Below are 25,338 nucleotides of genomic sequence, written 5' to 3'. Positions count from 1 at the left end.
TATATTATATTATTAGCATAGCACGATATTAGCATTATATATTACTTTATTGAACTATACCACTATACTGTAATATTATTAGTAATATTATATATAACATAGAATATATAACTAATATTATTATATGGTATTATTATTAGTGTTATATCGTATTACATTATAATATTATTATCAATATTATATGTACATACAATATATTATATTATTAGCATAGCACGATATTAGCATTATATATTACTTTATTGAACTATACCACTATACTATAATATTATTAGTAATATTATATATAACATAGAATATATAACTAATCTTATTATATGGTATTATTATTAGTGTTATATTGTATTACATTATAATATTATTATCAATATTATATGTACATACAATATATTATATTATTAGCATAGCACGATATTAGCATTAAATATTACTTTATTGAACTATACCACTATACTGTAATATTATTAGTAATATTATATATAACATAGAATATATAACTAATATTATTATATGGTATTATTATTAGTGTTATATCGTATTACATTATAATATTATTATCAATATTATATGTACATACAATATATTATATTATTAGCATAGCACGATATTAGCATTATATATTACTTTATTGAACTATACCACTATACTGTAATATTATTAGTAATATTATATATAACATAGAATATATAACTAATCTTATTATATGGTATTATTATTAGTGTTATATTGTATTACATTATAATATTATTATCAATATTATATGTACATACAATATATTATATTATTAGCATAGCACAATATTAGCATTATATATTACTTTATTGAACTATACCACTATACTGTAATATTATTAGTAATATTATATATAACATAGAATATATAATTAATATTATTATATGGTATTATTATTAGTGTTATATTGTATTACATTATAATATTATTATCAATATTATATGTACATACAATATATTATATTATTAGCATAGCACGATATTAGCATTATATATTACTTTACTGAACTATACCACTATACTGTAATATTATTAGTAATATTATATGTAACATAGAATATATAATTAATATTATTATATGGTATTATTATTAGTGTTATATTGTATTACATTATAATATTATTATCAATATTATATGTACATACAATATATTAGATTATTAGCATAGCACGATATTAGCATTATATATTACTTTATTGAACTATTCCACTATACTGTAATATTATTAGTAATATTATATATAACATAGAATATATAACTAATCTTATTATATGGTATTATTATTAGTGTTATATTGTATTACATTATAATATTATCATCAATATTATATGTACATACAATATATTATATTATAAAACTGAGGGCGGGGGCCGGGTAAATGACCTCGGAGGGCCGCATCCGGCCCCCGGGCCTTAGTTTGGGGACCCCTGATCTATGGTATGTATATTTACCAATCCAGCCTGCTCTGGTGTTGTGTTCGTTGGGCATGCTTCCAAACAAAACCGTTGCTAGGTCTTACTTTTGGGGGAGGCCTTATATTTAGCTCTTCAGCAAAACTTCTACTAGGTCTTATTTTTTGGGGATGTCTTACTTTTGGGGAAACAGGGTAAGAATCTACCTGGAGAACACGGGTATGTAGATAGGCAAAGGGAGGGAGGGGGGTGTGCTGCATGGGTCTGGGAGGAGTGGGACGTGGTTTTGTGGGTCTCACTGGGCCGGCCTGTTATTCCTGTCCGCTTTGCCCCGTCATGGAAACTCTTGACTCTGACCTCTGCCGCCTCGTTTGCTGCCACCCGGCCCTCCAGTTTCCATTGCACACGAGGAGCCCCCCCCCCCCCCCCCCCCCCCGTCCCTGTGCCAGGAATATCCCCCTCCTCGAAAGAAAGCCGACACCCTGGAACCGGACCAGGCCGGCGGACGACGCGGCACGTTTTTTTCCGACAGCGAAGCCACAAACCATCTCTCCCCCCCCCGTCCCCGTCCCCTCCCTACTCGCCCTCCCTCGTCCATTGCAACCCACGGGCTGAGTCATTGGGGTCGTCAAGGTCAACACATTTGGGACCACCCTCAAAGAACCGGGGGAGTTTGAGTCACGTAAATACAGTATACTGTATATACTGTGTCATATATATTGTGGTATAATAGTATAGTACAATATTACGATAATTGTATATTATACTGTATATACTCGAGTTTAAGCCTAGTTTTTCAGCCCTTTTTTTAAGACTGAAAAAGCCCCCCTCGGCTTATACTCGGGTGAGGGTCCTGGTTGGCTTATATTTGGGTCAGCTTATACTCGAGAATATAGGGTACCTTTATTATTTTTCTCTATTATTATTGGTATTATTACATTTATTATTTTTCTCTATTATTATTGGTATTATTACATTTATTATTTTTCTCTATTATTGTTGGTATTATTACATTTATTATTTTTCTCTATTATTATTGGTATTATTACATTTATTATTTTTCTCGATTATTATTGGCAATATTACATTTATTATTTTTCTCTATTATTATTGGTATTATTACATTTATTATTTTTCTCTATTATTATTGGTATTATTACATTTATTATTTTTCTCTATTATTATTGGTATTATTACATTTATTATTTTTCTCTATTATTATTGGTATTATTACATTTATTATTTTTCTCTATTATTATTGGTATTATTACATTTATTATTTTTCTCTATTATTATTGGTATTATTACATTTATTATTTTTCTCTATTATTATTGGTATTATTACATTTATTATTTTTCTCTATTATTATTGGTATTATTGCATTTATTTTTTTTTCTATTATTATTGGTATTATTACATTTATTATTTTTCTCTATTATTATTGGTATTATTACATTTATTATTTTTCTCTATTATTATTGGTATTATTACATTTATTATTTTTCTCTATTATTATTGGTATTATTACATTTATTATTTTTCTCTATTATTATTGGTATTATTGCATTTATTTTTTTTCTATTATTATTGGTATTATTACATTTATTATTTTTCTCGATTATTATTGGTATTATTACATTTATTATTTCTCTCCATTATTATTGGTATTATTACATTTATTATTTTTCTCTATTATTATTGGTATTATTACATTTATTATTTTTCTCTATTATTATTGGTATTATTACATTTATTATTTTTCTCTATTATTATTGGTATTATTACATTTATTATTTTTCTCTATTATTGTTACTATTATATTTATTTTACTCTATTTTTATTATTATTATTAATAATACATTTATTATTTCACTATTTTTATTATTATTATTACATTTACCTTTACAGTAGAGTCTCACTTAGCCAAGCTAAACGGGCCGGCAGAAGCTTGGATAAGCAAATATCTTGGATAATAAGGAGGGATTAAGGAAAAGCCTATTAAACATCAAATTAGGTTATGATTTTACAAATTAAGCACCAAAACATCGTGTTATACAACAAATTTGACAGAAAAAGTAGTTCAATACGTAGTAATGTTATGTTGTAATTAGTGTATTTACTAATTTAGCACCAAAATATCACGATTTATTGAAAACATTGACTACAAAAATGGCTTGGATTATCCAGAAGCTTGGATAAGCAAGGCTTGGATAAGTGAGACTCTACTGTATTATGTTTCTCTATTATTGTTGCTACTATTACATTTATTTTACTCTATTTTTTAATTATTATTAATACATTTATTATTTCACTCTGATATTATTATTATTACATTTACTATTCTACTCTATTTATTATTACATGTATTATTTTCCTGTATTTATTATTATTATTACATGTATTATTTTACTCTATTATTATTAAAGGGATACATAAGCATATGTACATTGAAGAAGATAAGAATCATGATTTGATCAGAGTTGGGCAGTCTTATCTTAAATTTGAGCTTTATGTAAATATTCAAAAACATTTAACCTACCGACGCCTCAATTAATGTAATTTTATTGCTATCTCGGCTTATACTGGAGTCAATGTTTTCCCAGTTTTTTTGTGGTAAAATTAGGTGCATCGGCTTATATTTGGGTCGGCTTATACTCGAGTATATACAGTATACTAGCTGTGCCCGGCCACGCGTTGCTGTGGCAAAGTATGGTGGTATGGGAAATAAAGTATTGAGGAATTGTATATTGTAAATTGATAATCTTATATTATCTGCTTAGAACTGGATTATATGAGGCCCCTTCTTCACAGCTGTATAAAATGCACACTGAAGTGGATTATATGGCAGTGTGGAGTCAAGATAATCCAGTTCAAAGCAGATAATATAAGATTATAAATGGGTAATATAGCTGTGTGGAAGGGCCTTGAGTCTACACTGCCATATAATCCAGTGCAAATTAGATAATCTGTGGAACAAGCCTAAGTGAGGCCTAAATCTGCCTGTCCCCTAACTGAACCCTGGCTGTCCCTTGGCTGAGTGGATTGCTAGGAGACCAAGTGGGCAGAGATTAGCCCTCTAAACTGGCAGCAATTGGATAAAAACAATTATTGCTCTCCCTCTAATTAGGACTTTATTTTTCTTTTCTTTTTGTTGTATCAACCTAGAGGCATGGATGATGGGTTGTGTTGTCAAATTTCGAGGTTGTGGGGCCTATAGATTTGTTGTTTTGTGGGTCGCCGTGATGCCATCACTCATTTATATATATAGATATTTGCACATAAAAATGGCCCTGTTCCAACTTACATGCCAGAGGGAGGCATGACGGGGGCTTTTGCACCGTGTTGATGCACCGTGCACCAATGTCTCTATCCCAGGCCTGGGCAAACTTCGGCCTTCCAGGTGATTTGGACTTCAACTCCCACCATCCCTAACAGCCTCAGGCCCCTTCCTTTTCTCCCTCAGCCGCTTAAGCATATATATCTTGTTCTCTGTGTCATACTATGTCTTTGTGTCAATAATAATAATAATAATAATAATAATAATAATAATAATAATCCCCCCCGCAGGTGCCACCTTGACGTGGTGGGGGGGCTTACCTGCTCCAATGATGACTGAGGGCTGTGCTGGCGGTAGTGTAACTACCGGCAGGTCCAACCAAGCCAGAGAGGCCTCAGCTGAGGAGCACAACCAAGAGCACCTCACCCATTAGCATTATGGAGAATCAAACCCAAACGAAGTCTATACTGGCTCGGTCGTCGCCCAGGATAAAAAGGACCGCGGTGGATGCTGCTGATTCTGGACATCCATCGACAAGTGGGCTACGGAATCATCAAAACCCAAATGAACAGTCACAGAAGCGGCAAAAATATACAATGCCAGAAAACCGCACAATTATGAAATGCTACTACAAATCTGAACCTCAAAGGCGTGGCTACCAAAAAAGGATGCATCAGCTATGGAAACAAGAGTACCCTGACTCACAGATAACAGAACCCCGACTGGCTGACCAACGAAGATTCATAATCAGAAACAAAGTGTTCAGTGAAGTTGAACTCGAAGAAATCCAGAAAATTTGCAAAGTAGATTACCATCAGACCACAGCACAGACAGCAGCAGAGACTCCAGCAACACTTGGAATGGTGGAACAGATTGAACCAGAAGAAAGTGTGGAGCTTTTGCAAGAATTTGAGGAACCAGCACTTGAAACATCTGCTGAACCACCAGGAACCTTGACAGCAAGACAACAAGAGCTCAAGGATAAGATCATGGCTCATGCTGCAGCAAATGCAATAAGACAGCGGCTCCCAACTCTAAAAACAGTGCCCAAGAGACACCTGGCGCCTCTCATGAAAGATGTGAATGCAGCACTCTCCACTGTCCAAATAACATCAATTGAACAAACAAACCAGTTTGCCTACAGTGCAGCAGTGATAGTAACAGAAGAGCTTGGGCTCCTACAACCAAGGCAGCCCCAAAGAAAATCGACTGGAAAACCAAAGTGGAAGGTCAGGCTAGAGTTGAAAATCAAGAAACTTAGATCAGATGCAAGTAACCTGAAAAATATGAAAGAGAGGAAACTGAAGAATGACAAAATCAAGCAATACCTGATCCGAAAGTACTGGCTGAACACCAGAAAAATTGAAGAAGCTTTGGAAATCGTGAAAGAACAAATTACAGCAACAGCCAGAAAAATTGAAAGGTATGAAGCCAGAATCATCCAGTACAGACAAAATCAACTGTTTCAATCAGACCAAAGACGGTTCTACCAGAGTCTGAACCAAACAACAGACACAGTAACCATAAAGCCAGAGAAAACTGCAACAACAAAGTTCTGGAAAGAACTTTGGGAAAATAATAAAAACTACAACAAAAACGCTGGGTGGATAAAGGAGTTTGAAGGAAAATTCTCACAGAACAAAATGGAACTGATGGAAATAACAACTGAAATGATCAGCAAACGAGTGCAAAAAGTCAAGAACTGGACATCGCCTGGTAGTGATCAACTTCATGGATTTTGGCTCAAACATCTGATTAGTTTACATGGAAAAATGGCCCAACAATTCAATGAGATGCTGCAGAAAGGAAGTATCAGTGAATGGCTAACAACTGGAAGAACATACCTGATACAAAAGGATCCAGCAAAAGGAGCAGCACCAGGAAACTACAGGCCAATAACGTGTCTGCCCACTATGTTTAAACTACTGACTGGCATCATAGCTGACAGAATTCAAGACTATCTTGAAGAAAAAAACATCTTGCCAGATGAACAGAAAGGCAACAAACGGAAAAGCAGGGGCACAAAAGACCAGTTATTGATTGACAAAATGATTCTGGAGAACTGTAAGAGCCGAAAAGCTAATCTCCACATGACGTGGATTGACTACAAAAAGGCCTTTGACTCACTCCCACACAGCTGGATCATCAAGTGCCTGGACGCCATCGGGATTAGTAAAAACGTTGGCACCTTCATTGAAAACATGATGGAGCACTGGAAAACTGAACTGTTTGTTGGAAATGAAAGCTATGGACTTGTCAACATCAGGAGAGGAATTTTCCAGGGAGGCTCATTGTCCCCTCTGCTTTTCATTATTGCCATGATCCCTCTGTCAACAATCTTACAAAAAACAAATCTCGGCTACCAAACATCTAAGAATTCTCACAAAATTTCACATCTGATGTACATGGATGACCTGAAGCTATATGGGAAAACGGAAACTGAAATCCAGTCTCTGACCAACACTGTCCGAATTTTTAGCACCGATATCAACATGGAGTTTGGTTTGGACAAATGTTCGACAGTGGCATTGAAGAAGGGAAAAATCATTGAAAGTGAGGGCATAAATATGCCCAATGGCCAAACAATAAAGTGTCACCAGCCAAAGGCCTATAAATATCTGTGCATATTACAGCTGGACAACATCAAGCATGAAATCACAAAATCACAAGTTGAACACTTCCCAAGTGTCTAGGACGGTGTGATGTATTTTCGGATGACGCGCGCAGATCCTAGCAGGGTGGCCTTTTGCAGTTGGCAGATCGTAATTTTGTCAATGTCTATTGTTTCCAAATACGGCTGAGATCTTTTGGCACGGCACCCAGTGTGCCCATCACCACTGGGACCACCTGCACTGGTTTCTGCCAGAGTCTTTGAAGTTCAATCTTGAGGTCCTGATAGCGGCTGAGTTTTTCCTGTTGTTTTTCGTCAATGCGACTGTCACCTGGGATGGCAACATCAATGATCCAAACCTTTTTCTTTTCCACAACTGTGATGTCTGGTGTGTTGTGTTCCAGAACTTTGTCAGTCTGGATTCGGAAGTCCCACAGTATCTTTGCGTGCTCATTTTCCAATACTTTTGCAGGTTTGTGATCCCACCAGTTCTTTGCTGCTGGGAGGTGGTACTTGAGGCATAAGTTCCAATGGATCATTTGGGCCACGTAGTTGTGCCTCTGTTTGTAGTCTGTCTGTGCGATTTTCTTACAGCAGCTGAGGAGATGATCCATGGTTTCGTCGGTTTCCTTGCACAGTCTGCATTTTGGGTCATCAGCTGATTTTTCGATCTTGGCCTTGATTGCCTTTGTCCTGATGTCTTGTTCCTGGGCTGCAAGGATCAGGCCTTCTGTCTCCTTCTTCAGGGTCCCATTTGTGAGCCAGAGCCAGGTCTTCTATTATTATTATTATTATTATTATTATTATTATTATTATTATTAATTGCCTTTATCCTGATGTCTTGCTCCTGGGCTGCAAGGATCAGGCCTTCCGTCTCCTTCTTCAGGGTCCCATTCGTGAGCCAGAGCCAGGTCTTCTATTATTATTATTATTATTATTATTATTATTATTATTATTATTATTAATTGCCTTTGTCCTGATGTCTTGCTCCTGGGCTGCAAGGATCAGGCCTTCTGTCTCCTTCTTCAGGGTCCCATTTGTGAGCCAGAGCCAGGTCTTCTATTATTATTATTATTATTATTATTATTATTATTATTATTATTAATTGCCTTTATCCTGATGTCTTGCTCCTGGGCTGCAAGGATCAGGCCTTCCGTCTCCTTCTTCAGGGTCCCATTCGTGAGCCAGAGCCAGGTCTTCTATTATTATTATTATTATTATTATTATTATTATTATTATTATTATTAATTGCCTTTGTCCTGATGTCTTGCTCCTGGGCTGCAAGGATCAGGCCTTCTGTCTCCTTCTTCAGGGTCCCATTTGTGAGCCAGAGCCAGGTCTTCTATTATTATTATTATTATTATTATTATTATTATTATTATTATTATTATTATTAATTGCCTTTATCCTGATGTCTTGCTCCTGGGCTGCAAGGATCAGGCCTTCCGTCTCCTTCTTCAGGGTCCCATTCGTGAGCCAGAGCCAGGTCTTCTATTATTATTATTATTATTATTATTATTATTATTATTATTATTATTATTAATTGCCTTTGTCCTGATGTCTTGCTCCTGGGCTGCAAGGATCAGGCCTTCTGTCTCCTTCTTCAGGGTCCCATTTGTGAGCCAGAGCCAGGTCTTCTATTATTATTATTATTATTATTATTATTATTATTATTATTATTAATTGCCTTTATCCTGATGTCTTGTTCCTGGGCTGCAAGGATCAGGCCTTCCGTCTCCTTCTTCAGGGTCCCATTCGTGAGCCAGAGCCAGGTCTTCTATTATTATTATTATTATTATTATTATTATTATTATTATTATTATTAATTGCCTTTGTCCTGATGTCTTGCTCCTGGGCTGCAAGGATCAGGCCTTCCGTCTCCTTCTTCAGGGTCCCATTCGTGAGCCAGAGCCAGGTCTTCTATTATTATTATTATTATTATTATTATTATTATTATTATTATTATTATTATTAATGGCCTTTGTCCTGATGTCTTGTTCCTGGGCTGCAAGGATCAGGCCTTCTGTCTCCTTCTTCAGGGTCCCATTTGTGAGCCAGAGCCAGGTCTTCTATTATTATTATTATTATTATTATTATTATTATTATTATTATTAATTGCCTTTATCCTGATGTCTTGCTCCTGGGCTGCAAGGATCAGGCCTTCCGTCTCCTTCTTCAGGGTCCCATTCGTGAGCCAGAGCCAGGTCTTCTATTATTATTATTATTATTATTATTATTATTATTATTATTATTAATTGCCTTTGTCCTGATGTCTTGCTCCTGGGCTGCAAGGATCAGGCCTTCTGTCTCCTTCTTCAGGGTCCCATTTGTGAGCCAGAGCCAGGTCTTCTATTATTATTATTATTATTATTATTATTATTATTAATTGCCTTTATCCTGATGTCTTGCTCCTGGGCTGCAAGGATCAGGCCTTCCGTCTCCTTCTTCAGGGTCCCATTCGTGAGCCAGAGCCAGGTCTTCTATTATTATTATTATTATTATTATTATTATTATTATTATTATTAATTGCCTTTGTCCTGATGTCTTGCTCCTGGGCTGCAAGGATCAGGCCTTCTGTCTCCTTCTTCAGGGTCCCATTTGTGAGCCAGAGCCAGGTCTTCTATTATTATTATTATTATTATTATTATTATTAATTGCCTTTATCCTGATGTCTTGCTCCTGGGCTGCAAGGATCAGGCCTTCCGTCTCCTTCTTCAGGGTCCCATTCGTGAGCCAGAGCCAGGTCTTCTATTATTATTATTATTATTATTATTATTATTATTATTATTATTAATTGCCTTTGTCCTGATGTCTTGCTCCTGGGCTGCAAGGATCAGGCCTTCTGTCTCCTTCTTCAGGGTCCCATTCGTGAGCCAGAGCCAGGTCTTCTCCTTATCAGCTTTTCCTTCAATTTTGTCAAGGAACTTTCCATGCAATGTTTTGTTGTGCCAGCTGTCAGCTCTAGTTTGTAGTGCGGTTTTCTTGTACTGGTTTTTTGTCTGCTGTGCTTTGAGGAGTCTCTGATTTTTGACTTCAATCCAAGCAGGTTCTTCACTTTGCTTGACATCTTCTGCCAGGGCATGTTCTTCTTCTTTGACTGCTTGTTTTACTTGCAAGAGTCCTCTGCCCCCTGATCTTCTAGGCAGATATAGCCGGTCAACATCACTGCGAGGGTGCAGTGAATGGTGAATGGTCATGAGTTTTCTTGTTTTTCTGTCCAAATTGTCCAGTTCCGCCTGTGTCCAGTTTATGATGCCAGCAGTATATCTTATGACAGGTATGGCCCAGATGTTTATGGCCTTGATGGTGTTGCCTCCATTGAGCTTGCTTTTGAGAATTTTTCTGTGTGCGTATTCTTTGCTGACCAGTTTCCTTTGTGTGTATTCTTTGCTGACCAGTTTCCACATGTTCATGCTTGATGTTGTTCAGTTGTAGTATGCCCAGATATTTATAGGCCTCTGGCTGGTGACACTTTGTTTATTATTATTATTATTATTATTATTATTATTATTATTATTATTATCCTTTTTGAGCTGCTTTGCCCAGAACTGGACACCGTGTGATTCCAGTTCGAGAGGCACCAGGACTTCTCTCGAACCGGGCACTCAACTCCTTTGGATACAGCCCAAAATCACATTGGCTTTTCTAGCTGCTGCATCACACTCTTGGCTCATGTTCAGCTTGTTCCCCACCAAGACTCCAAGATCTCACACCCTCGAAACCTTCACCCAAGTCATTTCTGGTGATGCCTCCACCGGTCTCACTCACCGTCCAAGGAGAGCCAGTCCATCTGGGTGCTGGGCAGCGCCAGGAAGTTCCTCGCCCGGTACTCGAAGAGGACGGAGAGGGAGACCACGCGGGACTCGCAGGCCACGTGCAGAGGGACCAGGCCGGCCTCGTGGGCTACGATAAACAAAGGAGGGTGTTAGGGCCCTGCAAGGTGATGGGGAAGTAACCCGACCAAGAACTCATGAAGTCATGACTTTGACACCTGGGCCAACTTGGGTCGTCCCTCCGGGTGTTTTGGATTCCAACTCGGCCTTTACTCACAGCCTCAGGTTCCTTCCTTTTCCCACTAAGGCCCGACCAAGAACTCATGAAGTCATGACTTTGACACCTGGGCAAACTGTGGCTCTCCCGTGGGGTGTTTTGGACTCCAACTCGGCCTTTACTCACAGCCTCAGGGCCCTTCCTTCTCCCACTAAGGCCCGACCAAGAACTCATGAAGTCATGACTTTGACACCTGGGCCAACTTGAGTCATCCCTCCGGGTGTTTTGGACTCCAACTCGGCCTTTACTAACAGCCTCAGGGCCCTTCCTTCTCCCACTAAGGCCCGACCAAGAACTCATGAAGTCATGACTTTGACACCTGGGCCAACTTGAGTCATCCCTCCGGGTGTTTTGGACTCCAACTCGGCCTTTACTAACAGCCTCGGGGCCCTTCCTTTTCCCACTAAGGCCCGACCAAGAACTCATGAAGTCATGACTTTGACACCTGGGCCAACTTGAGTCGTCCCTCCGGGTGTTTTGGACTCCAACTCGGCCTTTACTAACAGCCTCGGGGCCCTTCCTTTTCCCACTAAGGCCCGACCAAGAACTCATGAAGTCATGACTTTGACACCTGGGCCAACTTGGGTCGTCCCTCCGGGTGTTTTGGACTCCAACTCGGCCTTTACTCACAGCCTCAGGTTCCTTCCTTTTCCCACTAAGGCCCGACCAAGAACTCATGAAGTCATGACTTTGACACCTGGGCCAACTTGAGTCGTCCCTCCGGGTGTTTTGGACTCCAACTCGGCCTTTACTAACAGCCTCGGGGCCCTTCCTTTTCCCACTAAGGCCCGACCAAGAACTCATGAAGTCATGACTTTGACACCTGGGCCAACTTGAGTCGTCCCTCCGGGTGTTTTGGACTCCAACTCGGCCTTTACTAACAGCCTCAGGTTCCTTCCTTTTCCCACTAAGGCCCGACCAAGAACTCATGAAGTCATGACTTTGACACCTGGGCAAACTGTGGCTCTCCCGTGGGGTGTTTTGGACTCCAACTCGGCCTTTACTCATAGCCTCAGGGCCCTTCCTTCTCCCACTAAGGCCCGACCAAGAACTCATGAAGTCATGACTTTGACACCTGGGCAAACTGTGGCTCTCCCGTGGGGTGTTTTGGACTCCAACTCGGCCTTTACTCATAGCCTCAGGGCCCTTCCTTCTCCCACTAAGGCCCGACCAAGAACTCATGAAGTCATGACTTTGACACCTGGGCCAACTTGGGTCGTCCCTCCGGGTGTGTTGGACTCCAACTTGGCCTTTACTAACAGTGAGGAATGGTGGGACTTGGAGTCCAAAACACCTGGAGGGAGGGCCCAAGTTGGCCCAGGCCTGGGCTGGAGGGACCCCCACCCAGAGGCAGCCCCCTCCCCAAAGGCCTCGTCACCTGGGCAATAGCAGCGCAGCACTCCGGACTGGATGAGGGCGGCCGGGACGGAGATCTGGTCGAAGAGGCAGCTGTAGGGCTCGGCCTGGTCCACCCAGGGACCCGTGATCAGCACCTTCACGCCCCCCTGGGACCCACAGAGGAAGAAAAGAGTGGGTCAGAGAGCTGGGAGGGAACAGGAGTTGTGTCAGAAGTGACTTGAGAACATGCTGCAAACCGCTTCTGGTGTGAGAGAATTGGCTGTCTACAGAGACGTTGCCCAGGGAACATTGCCCGGATGTGTTACCATCCTGCTGGGAGGCTTCTCTCATGTCCCTGCATGCTAGAGCTGACAGACAGGAGCTCACCCGACTTGAGAACATCCTGCAAGTTGCTTCTGGCATGAGAGAATTGGCAGTCTATAGAGACGTTACCCAGGGGACATTGTCCAGATGTGTTACTATCCTGCTGAGAGGCTTCTCTCATGTCACTGCATGCTAGAGCTGACAGACAGGAGCTCACCCAACTTGAAAACATCCTGCAAGTTGCTTCTGATGTGAATTGGCCGTCTACACAGACGTTGCCCAGGGGACATTACCTGGATGTGTTACTATCCTGCTGAGAGGCTTCTCTCATGTCCCTGCATGCTAGAGCTGACAGACGGGAGCTCACCCGACTTGAGAACATCCTGCAAGTTGCTTCTGGCATGAGAGAATTGGCAGTCTATAGAGACGTTGCCCAGGGGACATTGTCCAGATGTGTTACTGAGCTAACAGACGGGAGCTCACCCGACTTGAGAACATCCTACAAGTTGCTTCTGGTGTGAGAGAATTGGCCGTCTACAGAGACGTTGCCCAGGGAACATTGCCCGGATGTGTTACCATCCTGCTGGGAGGCTTCTCTCATGTCCCTGCATGCTAGAGCTGACAGACAGGAGCTCACCCGACTTGAGAACATCCTGCAAGTTGCTTCTGGTGTGAGAGAATTGGCTGTCTATAGAGACGTTGCCCAGGGGACATTGCCCAGATCCTCCTGGGAGGCTTCTCTCGTGTCCCTGCATGCTAGAGCTGACAGACGGGAGCTCACCCGACTTGAGAACATCCTGCAAGTTGCTTCTGGCATGAGAGAACTGGCAGTCTACACAGACGTTGCCCAGGGGACATTGCCTGGATGTGTTACCATCCTGCTGGGAGGCTTCTCTCATTTCCCCACAAGCTAGAGCTGACAGGTGGGAGCTCGCCCCGTCTCGCAGATTTGAATTGCCAACCTTCAGGTCAGCAACCCAACCTTCAGGTCAGCAGTCCAGCCAGCACAAGGGTTTAACCCATTGCGCCACCGCAGTTCCTATCGTAATGTAATAGTGCTGATATATTGTATGTAATATTAATAATGTTGTAATATTATATATTGTATATACCACAACTTATGATATGGTACAATATATGATACAATATATCAACGCAAAGTCCTCAACGCAGCGCTTTGGCGACAATGCGCAGCTGTGGAAAGGGGTGACCGGCTGGTTGAGGGCGTAAGCGGCAGAGTTTTGTGGGGAAGGAGTTGCCAAGCTCATTCATCGCGATGATAAGTGCCTAGATTTGAATGTCGACTATGCTGAGAAGTGGTATTTGGGTGTGGCTTTCAACTGCATATGGTAAATATTTTCTCCTATACTTTTTGAGGACGCAAGCAGCAGAGTTTTGTGGGGAGGGAGTTGCCAAGCTCATTCATCGCGATGATAAGTGCCTAGATGTTAATGGCGATTATGTGGAGAAGTGGTATTTGGGTGTGGCTTTCAACTGCATATGGTAAATGTTTTCTCCTATACTTTTTGAAGATGCAAGCGGCAGAGTTTTGTGGGGAAGGAGTTGCCAAGCTCATTCATCCCTATGATAAGTGCCTAGATTTGAATGGTGACTATGTTGAGAAGTGGCATTTGGGTGTGGCTTTCAACTGCATTTGGTAAATGTTTTCTCCTATACTTTTTGAGGACGCAAGCGGCAGAGTTTTGTGGGGAAGGAGTTGCCAAGCTCATTCATCGCGATGATAAGTGCCTAGATTTGAATGGCGATTATGTGGAGAAGTGGTCTTTGGGTGTGGCTTTCAACTGCATATGGTAAATGTTTTCTCCTATACTTTTTGAGGACGCAAGCGGCAGAGTTTTGTGGGGAAGGAGTTGCCAAGCTCATTCATCCCTATGATAAGTGTCTAGATTTGAATGGCAACTATGTGGAGAAGTGGTCTTTGGGTGTGGCTTTCAACTGCATATGGTAAATGTTTTCTCCTATACTTTTTGAAGATGCAAGCGGCAGAGTTTTGTGGGGAAGGAGTTGCCAAGCTCATTCATCCCTATGATAAGTGCCTAGATTTGAATGGCGACTATGCTGAGAAGTGGTATTTGGGTGTGGCTTTCAACTGCATATGGTAAATGTTTTCTCCTATACTTTTTGAGAATGCAAGCGGCAGAGTTTTGTGGGGAAGGAGTTGCCAAGCTCATTCATCCCTAGGATAAGTGCCTAGATTTGAATGGCGACTATGTTGAGACGTGGTCTTTGGGTGTGGCTTTCAACTGCATATCGTAAATGTTTTCTCCTATACTTGGTTCATTTTTAATTCCAAAACGTAATCTACTTTCTGGATAACCCTCGTATCATCTTCAATCAGCTGCTTTGCCGTTTTAACGTGGGCTGGAGTGTGGTGGTTAAGGACAGAGGTGCTTCCGGCCTTGGGGAACAACAGAAGCAAACACAACCCTAGAAAGCTTGTGAAGAAGAAGCCGGATGGAGAAGTGCCAGTCCCATCTCTGTGGTCTGCATGGCCCCATAGCCCCCCAAAGCCACTAGTGGCCCCTCTTCATAATGCCTCAGCCTCCCGAAAACCCAGACTCCCACTACCCCCCCCCCCCCGGCCGCACTCCACTGACCTCTGGGTAGGACCATTCAGGGGAGAAGTCCGTGATGGAGGCCAGTGGCGGCTGTTGTGGGGAGCCCCCCGGGGTCTCATCGGCCAGGTTCTCCTCCGCGGAGAGGACCCTCCCAGGGCTCGGCCTCTCGCCGCCACTGCCGTTCCCCTCCGTGGCTCCGTCTGCGCCACCGCCCGCCCCGCTCTCGTCCGTCATGAGTTCGCCGATGAGGTCCGGGAAGTGGTTGTCGAAGGAGAGGCCGAAGGAGGCCGTGGAAGGAGAGGCCGTGGCCGCCACCGCCGCCGTCTGGATCATGGAGTAGAGCTCCTCCTGCAGCGCCGCGGCCGACATCTCCGCGGGAGGCCCCTCGTCGCCCGGGGCCTCTCCCTCTTCCCCGCCGGTGGGGGTGGTCTCCATGGGGGTCTCCGGGGGGCTGCTCTTGCACTCCTCCGTCCCGGCGGAAGAGGACGGCGGAGGCGAGGGGGGCAGGAGGGCGGGCGCCGTGGGCCGGGCCCCGCCGTCGTCCTGGATGAAGAAGCGGTTGGTGCTGGGCATGAAGACCGAGTAGCCCTGGAGCGTGGTGGTGTTGCTGCCGCCGCCGTTGTTGTTGTTCTCCGGGGGCGGCTCCGGCTTGGCGCCCCCGCCGTAGGTCTCCCCTTCCTTGGGGCTGTTGAGGAAGCAGTCCGGGTCGAAGGCCGCGTCCGGCTCCGTGGGCCCCGACTCCGCGGTCTCCATGCTGGAGTCCAGGTTCTGGGAGAGGACCAGGCCCGGTCCGAGGAGCAAGGCCAGGCCCAGGGGGGTCGCGGGGGGGTTCCCGCTCCCGCCGCCGTGGCCGCCGTCTCTGGAGAGCAGCTGCTGGCTGGGGGTCAGGGCCAGGGGCTTCTCGGGGCCCCGTCCCAGGCCGGCCATGACCAGGAGGGCCCCGCTGCCATTAGTGCGCCCCACCGAGAGGGAGACGGCCGGCAGCTCCTGCTTGGGGAAGCCCTGGCCGGGGTCCGGGGGGGCGCCATCCGGGGGGGCCGCCTTGGCCAGACGGGGCTCCCTGTGACCCTCAGCGGAGGAGGAGGAGGAGGAGGAGGAGGAGGAGGAGGATAATGAAGGGGCTCGGGGCGCCTCGGGCTCCGCTTTGGCCTCCTCCGATGGAACGCCATGGGCCTCGGGGAGGGGGGCCGGGAAGGGGCACGGGGGCCGGACCTCCCCCTTCGGGGAGATGATGCGGTGCTTGGTGCTGCTGCTGCATTTGTGCGGGACGTGGCTGGGGCTCCCTGCCGAGGAAGGAGAAAGAAGCAAGACAAGTTACACACAGCACCCAAGACTCAGAAGTGACTGCCGGAAATTACAACGTTCTTCATGTTGGAAAAAGCAACCTCCCAAGTCTTTCACTATTTATTTGCTAATGTATATATTTGCTATCCTGTATTCTATTTGCCAGTTTGACTGTACCTTTTTGGTGTGGGAGGGGTTATAGACACGTGATTGTACTGAGCATGTTCAGACGCAGGACTCCGTTTTATATTGAGGCTGCTTTACACCCCAGTGGAGGTGGATGCATGTATGTTGCTGTTTGGACTTCAGTAGAGAAGTATGACTTATGGACTTCAGTGAGTACAACTATTCACTGAACTATTAAGAATTATACCCTCCCACAAGGATGGTAAAACATCTAAACATCCGGGCGTCCCTTGGGCAACGTCCTTGCAGACGGCCAATTCTCTCACTCCAGAAGCAACTCCGATTGCTCCTGACACGAAAAAAAAAACCCTCTCACATCCACCTCCACTGAGGTGTAGAACAGACTGACTACAAAATGGAGTCCTGTATCTCAACATACTCAGTACAATCACACGTCCTTAATCCCTCTCGCATCCACCTCCACTGAGGTGTAGAGCAGACTGCCTACAAAATGGATTCCTGTGTCTGAACATGCTCAGTACAATCACACGTCCTTAACTCCTCTCACATCCACCTCCACTGAGGTGCAGAACAGACTGACTACAAAATGGAGTCCTGCGTCTGAACATGCTCAGTACAATCACGGGTCCTTAACCCCTCTCACATCCACCTCCACTGAGGTGTAGAACAGACTGACTACAAAATGGAGTCCTGTGTCTGAACATGCTCAGTACAATCACGGGTCCTTAACCCCTCTCACATCCACCTCCACTGAGGTGTAGAGCAGACTGACTACAAAATGGAGTCCTGTGTCTGAACATGTTCAGTACAATTACCGGTCCTTAACCCCTCTCACATCCACCTCCACTGAGGTGTAAAACAGACTGACTACAAAATGGAGTCCTGTGTCTGAACATGCTCAGTACAATCACAGGTCCTTAACCCCTCTCACATCCACCTCCACTGAGGTGTAGAACAGACTGACTACAAAATGGAGTCCTGTGTCTGAACATGTTCAGTACAATTACCGGTCCTTAACCCCTCTCACATCCACCTCCACTGAGGTGTAAAACAGACTGACTACAAAATGGAGTCCTGTGTCTGAACATGTTCAGTACAATTACCGGTCCTTAACCCCTCTCACATCCACCTCCACTGAGGTGTAGAACAGACTGACTACAAAATGGAGTCCTGTGTCTCAACATGTTCAGTACAATTACCGGTCCTTAACCCCTCTCACATCCACCTCCACTGAGGTGTAGAACAGACTGACTACAAAATGGAGTCCTGTGTCTGAACATGTTCAGTACAATTACCGGTCCTTAACCCCTCTCACATCCACCTCCACTGAGGTGTAAAACAGACTGACTACAAAATGGAGTCCTGTGTCTGAACATGTTCAGTACAATTACCGGTCCTTAACCCCTCTCACATCCACCTCCACTGAGGTGTAAAACAGACTGACTACAAAATGGAGTCCTGTGTCTAAACATGCTCAGTACAATCACAGGTCCTTAACCCCTCTCACATCCACCTCCACTGAGGTGTAGAACAGACTGACTACAAAATGGAGTCCTGTGTCTAAACATGCTCAGTACAATCACAGGTCCTTAACCCCTCTCACATCCACCTCCACTGAGGTGTAAAACAGACTGACTACAAAATGGAGTCCTGTGTCTAAACATGCTCAGTACAATCACAGGTCCTTAACCCCTCTCACATCCACCTCCACTGAGGTGTAGAACAGACTGACTACAAAAAGGAGTTCTGCGTCTGAATATGCTCAGTACAATCACATATCTACATATAGGTTAGCAAATAGATACATTAACACATAAATAGTGAAAGACTTGGGAGGTTTTTGAGTAAACAAGATATGTTATTTTTCAAAGAAGACTTTTAAAAATCTCCGAGTGCATATTTTAAAATAAGAGGGTTCAAGGGAGGGTCTATCTTTTGGGAAAATGCCATTTCAACTTCAAAGAAACAACCAAATATGCTAACCAAATATATAATTTTACTAGCTGTGCCCGGCCACGCGTTGCTGTGGCAAAGTGGTGGTGGTATTGGTTAAAAATTGTTGTGTAATTTTATTTGACATTATTTGTATTTTTTAATTAATTTTATTGTGAGTTATCTTTTTATTTATTATATTTTATTGTTTTTTTTTGTATTATTTTTAGTTATTTTCTGTTATTATAGTATTTTATTGTATTAATTTTTTAGTGTTTTTAATTATTTTTTTAGTGTTTTTTATTATTTTTTAATTGAGTTGCTAGGAGACCAAGTTGGAGGAGCTTAGCCTTCTAACTGGCAGCAATTGGATAAAAGCAATTATTCCTCTCTCTCTAATTAGGACTTTATTTTTCTTTTCTTTTTGTTGTATCAACCTAGAGGCGTGGATGATGGGTTGTGTTGTCAAATTTCGAGGTTGGGGGGCCTGTAGTTTTGTTGTTTTGTGGGTCGCCGTGATGCCATCACTCTTTTATATATATAGATGCAGTGGCCTGTCTTTGTCCTTGGCAGTTCAAAGACACGACTCTTCAGTCTAACAGCCGAGTCGCCTGTGTGCCATTACATGAATGATTTATGAATATCCCTTGTTCAAAGGGTTGCCAAACAGATATGACAGCAGGTTATTATTGTCATTTATATCAGATCACAGACTGGGCAAACTTCGGCCTTCCAGGTGTTTTGGACTGCAACTCACACAATTCCTAACAGCCGATAGTTGCAGCCGATAGTTGCAGTGTTTTGGACTGCAACTCACACAATTCCTAACAGCCGGAGTTGCAGTCCAAAACACCTGGAAGGCCGAAGTTTGCCCATGGCTAGTCTATATTGCCAATGCATAACAACTCTACAAAAAAAAAATAGAGCAAAAAGGAGGTGAAATGTCCCCAAATTAAGAGCAAGAATCCCATTCAAGGTCTGCAAACAGCCCAGGACAACCAACCAAAATATCATTTGGATACTTTTTAGTAAATGCAAGACTGTGTTATGATGATGAGAATTTATCTCCCACTTTCTTTCTTACTCAAAGCAGCGAAAACAATCAATTCAATTGACGTTTTTGCATGGAGCGTTCAAAGTCATGCGCCCGCAATTCAGTCTTTCACCACTGGAGGGTGCACAACGCTCTTTGCAATGCAGCGCACAATCCCAGTGCCAGAATGGGCTGCAAACTGGAAGCCACTGGGAGCAATGGAGGCCCACAAACTCCCTGTGTGTGTATCCATCCAGAAAGTCTCACGCCCCAAACCTGTTTTCTGGGTGTTGTTCTTTATTTACTGTCCTGATTTTAGATATATATATATTTTAAACACCGGGAGCCAGATTTTGTTCGTTTTCACGGTTTCCTCCTTTCTGTCGAAGTTGTCGCTATGCTTGTGGATTTTCAAATAAAGAACAACACTGAGAAAATAGGGGAATTCCGGACAGGAAACCATGAAGGCCAGGTAACACCTCCCAACAAAGGATTCCCCCAGGCAGGAAGCAGTTAGGCTTTGAAACTTGCAAGGCTATTCAATGCTAATCAAGGTGGCCAATGACAGCATTCACACTTGCCTCAAGCAGATAAGAGTTCTTCATCATTTCACAGATATCCAACAGACCTCACAACCTTTGAGGATATCCGCCATAGATGTGGGCAAAGCGTCAGAAGAGAATGCTGCTGGAACATGGCCATGCAGCCCGGAAAACTCACAGCAACTCAGCAACAACATATAGAACTTTTCTTGTTCATAACTTGGGGACTGCCTTTACTAATAGAAATAATAACACTACAGTAGAGTCTCACTTATCCAACATTCGCTTATCCAACGTTCTGGATTATCCAACACAGTCTGCCTCCTGCCTGGATCCACAACTGTTTCTCTAGGCAGCAAGGACTGACCTTTTTACAAATTTAATTTTCAACAATGTTGTTACTGTAAGTTCATTTTATGCAATTCTATCTTTATTTGTAATCAATATGTTAATAGCCAGTGTTTTTGTGGTCAATGTTTTCAATAAATTGTGATGTTTTTGGTGCTAAATTCGTAAATACAGTAATTACTACATATCATTACTGCGTATTGAACTGCCTTTTCTGTCGATTTGTTGTAAAATATGATGTTTTGGTGCTTAAATTATAAATCATAATGTAATTATGTAAGGTTTAATAGGCTTTTCCTCAATCCCTCCTTATTATCCAACATTTTCACTTATCCAACATTCTACCAGCCCGTTTATGTTGGATAAGTGAGACTCTACTGTATATGTAACACTCTGATTTTCGTTCCTGGGTTATCAATGTCATTACAGTAGAATCCCGCTTATCCAACATAAACGTTAGATAAGCAAAAATGTTGGATAATAAGGAGGGATTAAGGAAAAGCCTATTGAACGTCAAATTACGTTATGATTTTACAAATTAAGCACCGAAACATTTGTGTTTTGCAACAAATCGACAGAAAAAGACAGTTCAATACACAGTAACGTTATGTAAGAATTGTTACTGTATTTACGAATTTAGCACCAAAACTTCACAATGTATTGAAAACATTGGCTACAAAAACATTTATCTATTTATTTATTTTTCAAACTTATATGCCGCCACTCCCCTAGGGCTCGGAGCGGCTTACAAGAACTGGCTAAAATCAACAATTTAAAAACATCTTAAAAACATCTTTAAGAAACATCTTAAAAACATCCTAAAAGCACCTTTTAAAACATCAACAACAGAACTCAAAAGCCTACTCAAAACTCAGAACTCAAAAACATACTGTATATCCTCGAGTATAAGCCAAGACACCTAATTTTAATACAAAAAAACCTGGGAAAACATTGACTCCAGTATAAGCCGAGGGTGGTAAATTTCAGAAATAAAAACAGATACCAATAAAATGACATGAATTGAGGCATCAGTACGTTAAATCTTTTTGAATATTGACATCAAGCTCAAATTTAAGATAAGACTGTCCAACTCTATCAAATCATCAATGTAAATGTGCTTATGTATCCTTTTAATAATAATAGAGTAAAACAACATAATAATAATAATAATAATAGGAAAATAATACATGTAATAGTAAATAGAGTAAAACAATAAATGCAGTAATAATAGTAACATCAGAGTGAAATAATAAATGTATTAATAATAATAATAAAAATAGAGTAAAATAAATGTAATAGTAGCAACAATAATAGGGGGAAATAATAAATGTAATAATACCAATAATAATAGAGAAAAATAATAAATGTACCATATTTTCTTGAGTATAAACTGACCCAAATATAAGCCAACCAGGACCCTCACCTGAGTATAAGCCGAGGGGGGCTTTTTCAGTCTTAAAAAAAGGGCTGAAAAACTAGGCTTAAACTCAAGTATATACAGTAACTACTAAAAGGGAGACTGTGTCTGATAATACAGAACGTTGGGCAAGTGAAGGTTGGATAAGCGAGACTCTACTGTAATTTCTAATTGGTTCTATCATTAAAAACTTGGTAAATTGCTTTTTTGATTTTGTGTTGTACTGTACATGATTATTTTTGTATTGTTGTAACTGTATTATGATATGTTGTTTTTATATTTTGCTATATTGTATTGTTCTGGGCATGGCCCCATGTAAGCCGCCCCGAGTCCCCATTGGGGAGATGGTGGTAGGATATAAATAAAGTTTTATTATTATTATTATTATTATTATTATTATTATTATTACAGTAGAGTCTCACTTATCCAACATAAACGGGCCGGCAGAACGTTGGATAAGCAAATATGTTGGATAATAAGGCAAGATTAAGAACAAGCCTATTAAACATCAAAATAGGTTATGATTTTACAAATTAAGCCTCAAAACATCATGTTCTACAACAAATTTGGCAGAAAAAGTAGTTCATTACACATTCATGCTATGTAGTAATTACTGTATTTACGAATTTAGCACCAAAATATCACAATACATTGAAAACATTGACTACAAAAATGCGTTGGATAATCCAGAATGTTGGATAAGCGAGTGTTGGATAAGTGAGACTCTACTGGGTTGTTGTATGTCTTTCGGGCTGTGTGGCCATGTTCCAGAAGCATTCTCTCCTGACGTTTCGCCCACATCTATGGCAGGCATCCTCAGAGGTTGTACATATGTATATATATATATACATATATATAGATCGACTTGCATACAAATTCAGTTTAAGAACAAACCTACATAACCTATCTTGTTCATAACTTGGGTTCCAATCTTTATGTATTTTTAATAGTAGGGTTGAGCGAAAAAAATCGTAAAAGTTGTTGATCTTGTGTGAGGTACCTCACAACCTCTGAGGATGCCTGCCATAGATGTGGGCGAAACGTCAGGAGAGAATGCTTCTGGAACATGGCCACACAGCCCGAAAGACATACAACAACCCTGTGATCCCGGCCATGAAAGCCTTCGACAACACATTGAGACTCTACTGTATTATTATTATTATTATTAAAAGTTTATTAAACTGCAAAAACTTTGTCATTAAAGGCAAGGCTCCCCGCAGCACATTTGGCTCGAGATTGGCATCATTGAGTCCCAAGCAATTCAACCCAGGTTGTGGCAGAAACAGAAACGAAGTCATTGGGGACTTTCCAAGGCGGGGTGTCCCAAGGGATACTTAGGAGGTGACCCCGGCCGGGCGGGCGGGGACTGACCGAGTCCGCTGGAGCAGAGGCAGGCGTGGGTGCGCGGGGGCGGCTTGGCCTGGTGGCTCTCCAGGATCTGCTGCACCAGCTGCTCGATGGAGAACTCCGCCGTCCCGTTCCCGTTCCCACAGCTCCACTTGATCCCGTGAACTGAGGGCGGGGGGACACGGACACACGGACACACGGGGAGAAAGGGACACGCGCACATCTGTTAGCATTGGGTAGGAAAGAGTCCACGAGGCAACACTGGGGTCGTCCTTTCTTCCCCTTCTTTTGAACACGACACAGACTTTTATGGACTTTTGAAAAACATCTCGACAACAAAGCTCGCAAACATTTCTACTCTGATAAAAAGGTACAAACATGTCAATTATCCGAAGTCATTCCTCCTTCCTTCCTTCCTTCCTTCCATCCATCCTATCTTCCTTTGATACTTTGATCCTTCCTTCCTTCGATCCTCCTTTCATTCTTCCATTCATCCTTCAATCCTTCCTTCCTTCAATCCTTCCTTCCATCCATCCTATCTTCCTTTGATCCTTTGATCCTTCCTTCCTTTGATCCTCCTTTCCTTTCATTCTTCCATTCATCCTTCAATCCTTCCTTCCTTCAATCCTTCCTTCCTTCCATCCTATCTTCCTTTGATCCTTTGATCCTTCCTTCCTTCGATCCTCCTTTCCTTTCATTCTTCCATTCATCCTTCAATCCTTCCTTCCATCCATCCTATCTTCCTTTGATACTTTGATCCTTCCTTCCTTCGATCCTCCTTTCCTTTTATTCTTCCATTCATCCTTCAATCCTTCCTTCCATCCATCCTATCTTCCTTTGATACTTTGATCCTTCCTTCCTTCGATCCTCCTTTCATTCTTCCATTCATCCTTCAATCCTTCCTTCCTTCAATCCTTCCTTCCATCCATCCTATCTTCCTTTGATACTTTGATCCTTCCTTCCTTCGATCCTCCTTTCATTCTTCCATTCATCCTTCAATCCTTCCTTCCTTTCTTCCATCCATCCATCCATCCTATCTTCCTTTGATACTTTGATCCCTCCTTCCTTCGATCCTCCTTTCATTCTTCCATTCATCCTTCAATCCTTCCTTCCTTCAATCCTTCCTTCCATCCATCCTATCTTCCTTTGATACTTTGATCCTTCCTTCCTTCGATCCTCCTTTCCTTTCATTCTTCCATTCATCCTTCAATCCTTCCTTCCTTCAATCCTTCCTTCCATCCATCCTATCTTCCTTTGATACTTTGATCCCTCCTTCCTTCGATCCTCCTTTCATTCTTCCATTCATCCTTCAATCCTTCCTTCCTTCAATCCTTCCTTCCATCCATCCTATCTTCCTTTGATACTTTGATCCTTCCTTCCTTCGATCCTCCTTTCATTCTTCCATTCATCCTTCAATCCTTCCTTCCATCCATCCTATCTTCCTTTGATACTTCGATCCCTCCTTCCTTCGATCCTCCTTTCATTCTTCCATTCATCCTTCAATCCTTCCTTCCATCCATCCTATCTTCCTTTGATACTTTGATCCTTCCTTCCTTCGATCCTCCTTTCATTCTTCCATTCATCCTTCAATCCTTCCTTCCTTCAATCCTTCCTTCCATCCATCCTATCTTCCTTTGATCCTTTGATCCTTCCTTCCTTCGATCCTCCTTTCCTTTCATTCTTCC

At 42.1% G+C, this 25,338-nt stretch overlaps 1 protein-coding gene across 2 annotated transcripts in view; it reads right to left on the bottom strand.

The window, feature by feature from the left end:
* camta2 (calmodulin binding transcription activator 2) overlaps nt 1-25,338 on the bottom strand; it is a 142,564-nt gene that overhangs the window by 65,969 nt on the left and 51,257 nt on the right. For both annotated transcript variants that reach the window (XM_062957599.1, XM_062957600.1), the window contains exons 8-11: nt 23,678-23,818; nt 15,643-16,886; nt 12,741-12,867; nt 11,081-11,215 (exon numbers count right to left, since the gene is read on the bottom strand). In XM_062957599.1, the coding sequence (XP_062813669.1) occupies nt 11,081-11,215; nt 12,741-12,867; nt 15,643-16,886; nt 23,678-23,818 (1,647 nt within the window). The remainder of the gene's footprint in view (nt 1-11,080; nt 11,216-12,740; nt 12,868-15,642; nt 16,887-23,677; nt 23,819-25,338) is intronic.

The sequence above is a fragment of the Anolis carolinensis genome, chromosome 6, assembly GCF_035594765.1.
Source record: "Anolis carolinensis isolate JA03-04 chromosome 6, rAnoCar3.1.pri, whole genome shotgun sequence".
Lineage (NCBI taxonomy): Eukaryota > Metazoa > Chordata > Lepidosauria > Squamata > Dactyloidae > Anolis > Anolis carolinensis.
Note: the sequence above shows the minus strand (reverse complement) of the source record. Positions and strands in the feature narration are given on the sequence as shown.